General features: G+C 39.8%; 1 protein-coding gene across 1 annotated transcript in view; it reads right to left on the reverse strand.

Annotated features, from left to right (window-relative positions):
• Positions 1 to 12,867, reverse strand: part of LOC121943806 (C-myc promoter-binding protein-like) — a 58,030-nt gene that overhangs the window by 20,743 nt on the left and 24,420 nt on the right. Inside the window, exons 12-15 of the mRNA XM_042487429.1 lie at positions 9,883 to 10,028; positions 9,551 to 9,589; positions 1,958 to 2,091; positions 127 to 259 (exon numbers count right to left, since the gene is read on the reverse strand). Coding sequence (XP_042343363.1) covers positions 127 to 259; positions 1,958 to 2,091; positions 9,551 to 9,589; positions 9,883 to 10,028 — 452 coding nt within the window. The remainder of the gene's footprint in view (positions 1 to 126; positions 260 to 1,957; positions 2,092 to 9,550; positions 9,590 to 9,882; positions 10,029 to 12,867) is intronic.

Genomic DNA, 12,867 nt, shown 5'->3' on the forward strand with positions numbered 1-12,867 from the left:
TTTGCAATTTAGAAAATTAACTTTGTGTTGTTGCTCTTATCTCAGGCAACTCTGGAGAGGAGCAGCAGCTCAGTACCTAAATCAATAAATCATTCTGTGACAATAGTGAGTTAGTGCTGTGCTGACCTGCTTGGTGCGTCTAAACATGGGGGCAGGGCTGGTGGGACAGCTGTGCCTGGCAGCGAGGCGAGAGGAGGGCGTCCGCAGGCCCTCCACAGGGTCAAACAGGTCGAGACTCAACACTGGGAAACCATCATACCTGATGAAGAATACACACACACATGCATGCACACACATTAGTGACAGCAGGCACACAGTTTCTCTCCCAGTTCCTGGTGTCTGCAAGAAAAAATACTTTTTGGTATTATCTAACATTAAATTATTTCTTCCAAGGTTACAGGGTCCGTTAAAACAGTTTGCCTGAAATTATCTTCAAAGAGAGCTGATAATGAATTCTGGAAAGCTGTTGGTCATTATGGATTATTAGGGGAGCTTAATTTAAGTGGTTCTGAGAAATCTCTTGGCTTAAATTATTTAGTGCAAAGCAGAACTGCAGAATACAAATAGCACATGTTCAGACGCACTCAGTCCAGCAACAGTGCTCAGTGTTTGGTCCCAGTGAGGGGGCTGGACTCCTGCTGGTCCTCAATCAGCTAATGAATTAACCAGCTTTCAACACGATGTATTATTCTGATTTTTCAGTCTTCCTCCTGTTGTTAGGTGACAGTACTCAGTTAGCTTCATAGAAGATGGCACTTAACATCAAAGTAGAGGTAGAATATATTTCCCATTTACAAATAACATTACACTTCAAAAGCTAAAGCAGCGGTCTGCTAAGTGTTCAAAAGCATGGCTCAACTCATGCTAGTGGTCAGTCTAATAATACCTTGCGTGTTGTTGCTCTTTCTAATGTGGAAGCTCAGTTACAACAGTCCTCTTGCACAGAGACTGCATTATAGAAACAGAGTGCATTAAAGTCCCACCCCCACCGGGTGGGACAACAATCCATCGCTCTCCACTGACTTTGTATTGAGCGAGCGTGCCTCCTTGTCTTTTCTATCTGCTAGCAAACAACAAAAAAACCGTGAAAGCTGCTGTGTTATGGGATGCACTACCAACACTGTGAAGAATCCAGAGCTAAGTTTTTATAAGCTGCCGAACCGAAAAACAAAACTTTTAAAAGACAAAAGTGGATACAAGAACAAACAATCAGCAGAGTAAATTGGGGGGGCTGGGATTCTGACCCATTGTGTACTGTGATCGGCAAGTATTTTTCTAATCTGACCAAACTGTAGAGGTTGAAGTTAACTATTACTCTCCGTTTTTGGGAGACACAAGGTGCTAAAGTATTTATTTGACTTGCTGATATCAAATGTTTTGAGCTATCTAAAGGCATTTTGTTCGTGAATCAGCCCTTGTTTGCATATTGTGGCGCCGAGAGCTGTCTGCTCCAGTGGGTATGGTTTTCGGGGTATGACACGTTGCGTTCTGTCTCTATAGAGCCACCACAAAGTCCCTTCTTATGCAGTCTTTGCAATCTTAGACAGGACCAAACTAAGGGCGAACTAATCAGCTCTTTCTAAACAATAACAATGGCATAATATGGCAATAACAGCATTTACTGTCCCTGCAATATGATCTTGTTCTCTGCTTGGAGTTAAGCTCCCAGAGCTCAATGTTTTCCTAATTTGAGGACATTTTTGGTCGTTTTTCTTCTTCTTTGAGTTAGACACTAACTGCTAGCTGCTTTTTAAATCTTCCACGATGGGTAGCTCACATAACACGTTGTCAAAACGGCACATCCACACACCCATATTACTACCTTGAACAGTTATTGTAAGTGAAAAATGTTACCAAAACATAGGAAATAATATCAAAACATAAAAAAATGACTAAACATAAAACATCAAGTAGTAGAGTTAGAGTCTAAAATCTCTAGGTGAAGTAGAGTTATTACCTGTAGCAGAGTGGATATTCTTCCCCCTCAGGCAGAGGAGGCAGCTCTGGAGGTGTGATAAAGACTGTGTGCTCACTGCGCTGAGATTCATCAATCTCTATCAGCCTGGTCTCCTCCGGCCTGTCGCTGTCCACCTGAAGCACAGAACACACAAACATGAACTGAGGTGTTTTAGTGGCGATACCATGACCCCTCATCCATCACAGTCGATGGTTGTAGGGAGTAACTTAAACACAGATCTTGACATTATGCCCTGCAATAAATATTTCCGTGTTTGCATAGGTGGGCCTTGACTCTGACACCAGCTGATTCACCTCTGAAAAGCTTTTTTTTTTTTTTTTTTTACTGAAGCATAAATTCAAAGCAGCTTTGTAGCCGTCACCCTGATAGCAGGATTCCTACAGAATGAGTGTCGGGGAAAGCTGAGGGAGGATGACAGCAGGTGACCTAGTTTTCCCGAGTGAACATGCTTCCCTTTCTCTTTCTTTTTTCTCATTTTTTATTCTCACTCTACCTCTCTGCAGCCCACTTCTGTCACCACACACACACACACACACACACACACACAAAGCTAGTTCGGTTCTCGATCTTCCTCTATTTGTCTGCTGCTGTGCAACATATTGTATGATGCTGGGCCAATCTCTGTTAACAGATATCTGCATGTGAATACAGAATCTGTGGACAAGAATTTGATATTGGAGGAATTCTGGTTTACATTTGTAGTCCATGTTGTATTGATCAATCGCGTTTGAGCTGCAGATAAACAGTTTGTGTTGAGAGGAAAAATGCATTAGCCAAAGTGCAGTCTTGGAACTCATTGACTATTAACTTTTGATTAGCTTTCTCTTATTATATATCTGCATTCAAATGCCTATCCGTTTATACAGATTAGCCAAAAAGAGTGGATGTGGACGACTTGCCCTGGATATCCACTGGCTGCACAGCAACACCTTAAATATTGGCCCTCACCCAAAGTGGTTTTTTCGTCATCAGACCCATAGCTGATGGGTTCCAATATTGAATAACACCTATTACATAGTATATTAAAGATGAATATACAGATTGTGCAATAAAATGTCCATATTATCAATCACTGTCCCGGCATAGTCAATTATTCAGTCTATGGCCAACAGTCACAGTTAATCATCACAGTTGTGGGTAAATTTGGTTATGAAACAAAGGATCACTCCATGGAGAAAAGAGGTGGGTGCTAAATGTCCAGTTTTACATAGAATTGCTTGATTTCTCCCAACAAATCATGTTATATAGCCCATTTCAGTATATTTCTCAATCAGAGACATCAAATAGGAACATAGCACTCACAAAGGGCTCAACAGTTTTTGGACTTGTTAAAAGATCTCTGTCACACTCAGCTGGAGAAGGCACATAGAAACAGCTGTTTGCAGCTTGCTTCTCTCTCAGTCTCCATCCATCTCTCTGAGAGTCAAAAGTTCTGTTCACAACCACAGAAAGCAAGCAGGAACCAAATAAAGTGACATGTTCAGTCTGTCTGTCCGTCATTCTCCTCTGCTCTCTTTCAATGCTCTGGACAGAGGTGCTGCCGCACTTACACACACGTGACCCCAAACACACAAAAACAGCGCTGTGTGGAACACATGCTATTATAAAATGAACTCTAATGCCAAGCCAAGAAGAAAAATTGTTTAATCAGGCATTTCAGCCACATATGTGTATTATTTATATATTTAATTAAACTGTGCTCCTGAACATTTGTTCTTTCAACTGTGAAAGTACACTAAGACCTACAAGAAAGTGAAGTGAAACTATTTGTATGCATAAAGATACTTGACCGACCAATAAAGCTAAAACTGATTTAAAAAGAACTAACGATCAAAGCGGATGCATTCGAGACTGAGCTAGCCTGACTCTTGCCTCTCATGCACTTCCTATAATGCATCTCAGTAGCTCTGTTCTAATTAGACTGTCCATAGATTGTAAACACCTGTGTTTTTCATACTCAACACCCCCGATTGATCTCCAAACCCAAGTCCAAAAACTCAAGATGTCACTTCCAAAATCACAGAAGACATAATTTAACTGCACTCACAGGCTGAGAAGTACTCCTCATTACTAGCTAAATAATTAAATGTAAAACCACCTTTAAGGATTAATTGATACAAAGTCCTGCTGTGGTTTATGTGCGAGAAAATGACAGAAAGCACTTTGAATCACGGACGTCTTCGAAGATCAGACTTGCCAGAAAGTGAAAAATCTATGCAGAGCAAGAGGATTTATTCAGTCTATACACATGGATCAATAGGTCGCTCGACCAGTCAGACTGTGTCGACTCTATAAATCTAAATCTGTACCACAGGGGAGCAGTGTCAGTGTGTGAGCAGCAAGTTTATTCCACTACAAATATCTTCTACTGCACACTGAAACTTTTACTTACCACTGTTATATATTCTGATTTATTAATATAAAGTGATGGAGAGTAACTAAGAACAATTTGCGACAAATACAAACACTAAGAAGCTGGAATTAACTTAACCATCTCTATTTAATGCTCCCTTTTTGTAGTTGTAGCCTTCACCAGTCTTGAAATAAAATCCAGTCTACCTCTGTCTTGGACCAGGACAAGACTGAGAAAAAATGCAGCCCATTTTAAGATGAGGCTGAGACCCTTAAAAAGCCGTCTTGAGAACAAGGCACACTAAGGAGCTGAAATCTACTTAATCATCTTAACGCAACAGTCATTTTTTTGCACAGGCAATTGAGTGATATCGCTGCAGTTGCACAGTCTTGAAATAAAGTTGATTCTTCTTTGTCAGAGACTGAGAAAAGACAAAAACTATGATTGAGTCCAACAGGAGACTTCAAACAGGGTTCTTGACCTTCAAAAAGTGGTCCTGAGACCAAAACCCATCTCAAATTCTTTAACACGATCAAAAACTGACCCGCAGTATATCAAATACTTAAAATAAGTGCCAACTTAGCCAGCTGAAACATCAAAGAAATGTACACATGCATGCATCCATTAATATATATAATTCTGAAATAAACCATGTGGAATAATGAGTAGTATTATGTTTGGCATTTTAACTTTATATTAATGCTTATACTTTTGTACTTAAACTTAACAATTTTGAAGCAAGACCTTTACTTGCTGTAAACTGAGGTTTTCTACAATGTGGTGCTGCTACTTTTACTTAAGTAAAAGGTCTGAGAACTTCATCCACCATTGTCAGTATACTCACATAGACATGTTAGCAGTCTACAGATGTATTGGAAGGACTCTGCTATGAATTAAGCCCCTGGCAGTCTGTCCTGTGTGTTTGATACACTGCAGGTACGAGCCTGCAATCAACTCGGCGGGAGCATTAAATTACTGTAAAGGGCTGAATTTAAGCCAGCATGACTCCAGACACAACCCCTCATCCAGAAGATAACAGGTTATGGCTGCTCAATCGTGAGAAAAGGTGTTTTATTTCATTAAAATGTCCCAGGGGGAAAAAAAAACATCTTGGTGGCAAAATGAAATACAGCGAGAGCAATGGACGACACCCATCATCACTGACATTTGGAGTTACTGCACATATTTTACTGCAGCCATGTTGGCAGAGCTTACAGATGAGACCTCCAGTTTTCAGAGTGAATCTTAAAGCGGGAGGTTTGAGCTTTATGGTGGATATAAAAAATGAAGGGTCACAGAGGGAAACATCATAAATTGAGAAGTGCTTAATGACAGGCTTTAGAGCTACAAGAAATGGTTTTATTCATGGCGGATGGGAGGGAAGCGAAGAACGAGCTGAAAGTTTATAATTCAGCCTTGTTAGTCTGATGATAATTAAAGTTTGATAATAACCTCAGTCAAAGCTGTAAAGTGTGGGAGTCAAATCAAGTGTCTCTTCTTTGGTGCAGTTTAAAGCCTTTTAGACTAAGAAGTTTCATTATTTCTCATGTGTCTAATACAGTACTTTGAAGGTTAATATAAACTTCTGTGAGGTTTTCTCTGAACATATCTGAGATCAGAGAGGACCCACTGCTCTTTTACACTGGAAGGAGCTGATATGATTCACAAAACTGATCAGGATGCCTACCCATAGAAATATCCTGCAAAGACACCCAGACCTCATCAGAGAGACTACATATCCAATAATATCAGGGAACCAACAGGAAATGTTAGAGGATGTGGCCAGGGTAAAGGAAATTTTGCCAAAATTTGATAAAAGTGGCAGAAAATGGATGGATAGATGTGTGTAACAGCATTTTACTAAAATGAAACCAATGCTGGTCGCTAATAAAAATGCTGGTTTGATCCTGAAAACATTTTAAGAACTGCAGAATATTTGGAAAAACAATGTTTTTTGGATTTAAAAAACAACATCTCAGTCAAGTTAGTTCGACTAATCGAAGCATAATCTTACCAACTTCTAAAATTTAGTTTGAGTTGAAGTGATTTTATTGATGATGATGCAGGTGTATACAGGGTTCCCACACATTTTCATGGACAATCTTTTTCCATGACTTCTCAAGGACCCACAGTAATAATTAAAATAAACTTCACCCACTTATCTGGCAGTATTCAAATATCTCAAATTCAAACTCTAATTAAACACATTTTCAGCTAACTGAAATACATACATGAAGGGAGAAACATCAAACATCAAAGCATATTAGACCTACGTTATGTTCACAGCTCTAGAAAACAGATTTGCTGCTAGGTTACATTACATCGAAGGTTTTCAATCGAAGTGCTGAAACAATTTCATGACACACAATAAACTTCCATGACTTTCCAAAGGTTTTAATGATTTTCACTAATAACATGACCTTTTAGACCTTGAAAATAAGATTGGCAAATTCCCTGACTTTTCTAGGTTTTCCATGACTGTGGGAACCCTGTATATGTAGTGATGGTTTGTTGGTGTTATGATACTGCCGACTCACCTGGACTGCTGCTTCTTTGCTATCGTTACAGTGACCATAATGAAAATAAATCTTGACTTGATTGTGTTATTCTTGTAGTTGTGTGTCATTTTACGTTTTCCTCTTCGCAATGTCAATAAAAACAAACTATCCAAATAATTATGATGTTGACTTGAGATCTTTGAGTTCTGCAGCACCCCCCCCTCCCTCACATATATAATGTTTTTTTAATGTGAGACAAACTACACTGCTGCTCCACAGAGACTAGAGACAGCTGTGGTGATGATGAAGAAGCAATCTGTCAAACAGGCAGGTCTGCTCTCAGTTCAGACATCAGAAAAAAAAGAAACACAGACAGGTGGGACGACAACGTCTTGTTTATACCACTCAAAGAACATTCAGTTCATCTGGATCAGGGAGCTTTCCAAGAGGCTGAGTGCACAAAAAAGAGAAGACACCCAGTGTCTGTTGAATGACTGCAGACCAACTTGTAAAAGTAGTTAAAGAAATATTTTTACTGCCGAAGATGGTCTTTTCAAAAACTGAGCTATTTTTGCTATTTTTATTTTTGAAATTGGTGCTATGCGACAAAAAAAAAAACAGAAAAAAAGGACTGTTTTATTTCTAATTACAGCTAATCAGAGAGTTAAAATGTATTTTTCTGAAAAAAGTTAAGGCGAGAAATAGGCAACACAGTAACAGAATCTTAGTTCACATTTGATCAGCACTGTCTAGTTTCACAGTTTGATCCGAGTTTCGTATGTTTACGGTGGTGGTGGACATACGAAAATGCTGAAGTAAAATCTATAGTCCAAACAACAGACTTAGAGCCATCCAAAAACCGCTGGATGACATGAAACGCATCATCTGGTTGATGTGAGTTGGATGGTGAGCAGGGAGATTTGGGTACTGGTAAGATGGAAGGAAGTTTACCACAGTTCATTTACACATACTCCTCAAACTGTAATTGTACAAAGCTGGCTGAAAATGGGCAAAATATCCCTTTAATTTACACTATTCAATAATATATTCAGCCAAAACCATCTACTGACTGCATGTTTAAGAGTTTCAAAACATCCACCTACCAACATCACTAATGCTCCAGTGAAACCAAAATTTGTCATTTTACAAATTTAGTTACCTTTGCATGGAGCAAGGCTAGCAGTTTTCCTGTATTTCTAGTTTTTATGCTAAGCTGAGACAGCCAGCTGTTGGCTCTACCCACAAATTTACTGTGGAGACACAAGAATGGTATCAATCTTCTTCTCTAACTCTTGTTAAGAAAGCAAAAAACCATTTCCCTAAATGCCAAACTACTCCTTAAAATGCATATTCCCTGACTTTAGTGGCCCCTGGTCCAAAAATGTAGGTAAGCACACCTGTAATGTAGCCCATTTGTTAAATAAATTACTGACTGGATCTTTAAATTTCAGTCTTGATTTATGAAACCCCCCACAACAATTTTGCCCTATACAGTTTGTTTTTCTACTGCTTTTAAATTAATGTCATTGAATTTCATTTGTGTGATTATGCTGACTTCTGTCTTGTTCCCCTGCTGGATTTTATTTGTTTTGTTGCTGCAATGAGCTACTTTCCATCGGGGATCAATATGTTTTAACCTTTTCTTTCTGTATGTAACTGCTGTGTGTGTGTGTTTGTGTGTAGTCGAGTGTGTCTGTGTGTGGGCTGAGTGGTTGCAGTGTGAGAGCAGATAATGTAATCCAGCCACAGTGCAGCAAGACAGTTGGAGGATTTAATCGTCCGTGGAGCTGACACAAGGAGGACCGAGGAGACCTGGGCCCCGCTGCAGGCCTGAGCACACAGTGGGGGGGGGGGCTGTAGATGCTGGCCTCTGGAGTCACTTCCACTATGTCTCAATTACAGCCAGAACACACACACAAACACGCACATACACAAGTAATCCAAGGACAGCCAAGTCTATTTCAGAGTCTGTTACAAATGTCACCTGCAAGAACCAGTGACCCACAGACGTGACTGGAGAGCCGAGTGACTGTGCGATCTTTTAGACTGCAAACACACAAAATTTAACCTTCAGCATACACATGCAGTCTGATAGAGGAACACTGCCCTGTGAACACCCGGGGTCACATGACGCAAAACGCTCCCAGTGGAGCACACAAGACCCACTGTCAGCCTCTCCAAAGCTCTTCATATTGGCACACTGAAGGGTATGAGCCCAGGGGATGTTAAAAAGAAAAAAAATCTAACTTCAAGCTCTGTTAGCACTTCAGAAATCAGTGAAGCGTTAAAAGCCTTCACTCTCTCGAGTCATGAAAAATTTAGGGCAGAATCTTTGCAGAAAACTGCGCAAGGAATTTCTATGAGACTTTTGCTATCTCAGGACGAATTGCTGTTGCAGCAAATTTGATGTGGACCGAGAATATTCCAATATTCATTAAAAACGGAAGAATCTGGGAAGATGATTGAGTTTGAATCATGGGGAACTCATCTAAATTACATACTGATAAAAAATACCATGAAAGCTCTGACTAAAGCTGCCGGGGAAGAAGGTTTTCTAAAGCCATGCTACTTACTTCTAGGATTCTAGCAGACAAATATTGTTTCCTGAACAACCTATTTTGTTGTTTGCTGCGACCATGCACCATGCAATAATTGCCCTGCCTGAAAACAAAATGCAGCCAAGACAGGTGAAAATGGAAAATCAAATAACAACAGACTTACCTTGCCTCCTTTGTCTGCACTCCGCTCTGAATTGTAGAGCTGCTCGCAAACAAAGGCAGAAAGGGAAAGAAAGAAAAACTCAAGAAATTGGAAAAGGAAAGGTTTGCAGACGAGTGGAAACTATTAATATTACAATGAGTCGAGAACAAAGAGGTCTGGTGAGAAAAGTAGAACCTCTCCCACAGACAGAGGACTGAGATGAGGGTAACAACATCAACAATTAAGGAAAAGGAGAAACCTTTTTTGTATATTTGTGAGAAGCTTAATTCCACTGCATCAAAATGAACACATAAATAAAGTATTTTTTTTACATGATTAAATACCACACTTACTTTGTCCACACAGTCGTCAAAGAAGGCAAGACTGGCGTCTTTGTCGCTGACGAAGGAGCATTCCTCGATAAAGCGGATGAACATCTGAGTTTTGGTCATCAGCGAGTAGAACTTCTGATGTGAGCGGTCGCGGCTCTTCAAGAAGCCTGAGGACATAAATATTTCCGTTAACTTTACTAATGTGAGGAATGATTTACAGATAGTTTAAGATAGAGCAGCAAGTCTGTTTACATAGTAAAGCATTCACAAGAGCAATTTATGTGATTTTCTGGTTAAGAAATCCATTATCCCAAAGAAGGAATTACAAACTTCCATTTGTCTTGGTTTGCATGATGCAAGCCAACACATTGTTATTAGTCTAATGGCCAATTTGGGATGTAAAACAACATGGTAAATAGCTTCCTTAATAGATGCTGAAAGGAGCTTAACTCACTAATAAGTCGCTGCTGTTGAGACTGAAAGCAGGATGGATGACCACTGGCTCACAGCACAGAGGTGGAAGCCAAACAGTGACGTGTGGCGCGGCACAGAAACACTTCCTGAAGCTGATAAATATTTTAATCCTGACACTGGCCGCTTGCAACCTGGACCATCAATCAAATCTGACCAAAGGTCCTCTCAGTGGCTTCACTACACCACTCTTTATGTCTTTTTTATTTTAAGTACAGCCTTCCAGTATAATCTAAAAACACCCCCGATGACCTAACGAGGGATTTACGTATTACTCAATTTATTACTGAATCAAGAACATATTTTCCACAGTTGCGGGTTTAAGTGATTCAAAATCTTAAGGTTTCTTACTTTTCTGTGGATCATATCACTGTAAAAATGAATACACTTAGCCTCTGGTGGTGTCATAAAGTGGAACAACTTGTAGATTAAATAATTATGCGATTAACTTTCACCAAAAAGGTCCCAATGCATGTTTTTTTAAAAAGCGACACTGACTGAAATGAAGCAACTGACAGGATCTGAGTCATTATTTAGTAATGTGGTAAAAGATTTAACAGTACTGATGAGTGCTAACAAGTGCCAACAAGAACAAATTATTGCCACCTGAGAAAACCATCTCACCTCAAGGTCTATCGAGTGGCTGCTCTGGAGCTTTTGGTTATCAGCAGGACTACTTTTATTCTAATGATTATTTTTAGGGATTTTCCCTTTATTAAATAGGACAGATGTTGGCATGAAAAGGTGGAGAGAGTGGGGATGACATGCAGCACGGGCCAAGGGTGCCACGGCAGCTGTGGAAAAGACATAGCCTTTTGTATACTGGATGCCCGCTCTACCAGGTGAGCTACTGGGCGCCCCATCAGCGGAGGAACTTTGACCGCATCACGAACAGCTACTAAATGTTCCTTGAGGGAACTGAACTTTGCTTACATGGGCAACAAGTCATTCAAGTGTTAACTGTCTACATCTACATTTCAAAAACAACATTTAAAAGGACAGTTCACTCCATAATCAAAACTACATATTTTTCCGCTCACCCATTGTTCTATTTTTCAGTCTAGATTGTTTTGGTGTGAGCTGCTGACTGTTTGAGATATCAGTCGTAGAGATGTCTGCCTTCTCTTTACTATAATGGAAATAGATAGCACTCGACTTGTGGTGCTCAAAGTGCCAAAAAATACATTTGAAAAAATAAGCAGCAATGTCTCTTCATGACCAGTTATTCAAGATAATCCACAGATCTTGTTGAGAGCACTTTAATACAGGAACTATTTTCTTTCTACCAAACTACACCCAACAACCACATAACAGCACAGAAGGAAGTGTGCATCTATTCATGGACGAGATGCTCGTGCTCACAACAGTGCAAGATGTAAACATTAATGGCATCATGATGATGAGGACCTGCTTGTTTTCTTTACTTTTATTTGCTTTATTCTTGTTGACCTTTGTATACACATTTTGTTCTGGCCCTTTTGTTTGACTGTTCGAGACTTTTCTCTGTCGGCATGTTTGTTGATGTTTATTTTTATTATTCTCTGAGTTTCTACCTTTGCTTTGTCTGTCAAAGCACTTTGTAAAAATCTGTTTTTAAATGTGCTATAAAAAGCAAAGTTACTATTATTATTATTAGCCCTGCGACATTCGGCGACCTGCCCAGGGTGTACCTCGCCTTTCGCCCAATGTCAGCTGGGATAGGCTCCAGCCCCACCATGACCCTTACGGAGCAAGGGTCGTCGTGGTAAGCAGTTACGGACAATGAATGAAAATGAATTAATGAATTAATATTATTATTATCCTCCTTAGCTGAGCTGTAACGTTAGATGGCTTAGTCGTGCTAGGTGAGCTAGCAGTAGATTTCCTCTGCACAATGATACAGTTGGTGGGTGCAGTTCTGTGGAAAGAAAATAGTTCCTGCATGAAAACAACAAGGTCTGGACCGAGCTACAACAGGTAAAAACAAGTATTTGGTTTATTGTAACTAACATACACTAGAACGCACTTGGATACACGCAGACCTCAATCAATAATTATCAATTCCACACTTTGTAAAGCAAAAGGAAATGCCGACGCAATCTGTAAGTAACACTGACAACGTCAAAGATGCTGGACTGAAAGCACTTTAAACATGTGAAGAAGGAAACTGTGATTTATGCGGGCAGGAGGAACCATAAATAATGTCTCCCATTACTATTAGATTTCACTGAAATGTTATTTTTATGATTTCATGAGACAAATAAAATGAATGGTGTCCATGACCAATAACTTTTTTTTTCTTTGTTGCTATTATATTAGATTTGAAAACGGTCAGGAGTTCATACACATGATGCATGAGCCGTTACATCTTTCCTCGAGTCATTATGTAATGCAGTGCAGCCATTCCTGTTTGCTGTATCATATAACTCACACTGGACACGACCTTGGCTACAGCTATCCTCCAGCAGAGCAGCCGTGATTTCATCCTAACTCACTTCAGCTGTGATGTCGACCAGCTATCACAAGCTCCCATCCAGAGGCCACTCTCAGGCCTCT

The sequence above is a fragment of the Plectropomus leopardus genome, chromosome 1 (genome assembly GCF_008729295.1).
Source record: "Plectropomus leopardus isolate mb chromosome 1, YSFRI_Pleo_2.0, whole genome shotgun sequence".
Classification (NCBI taxonomy): Eukaryota; Metazoa; Chordata; class Actinopteri; order Perciformes; family Serranidae; genus Plectropomus; species Plectropomus leopardus.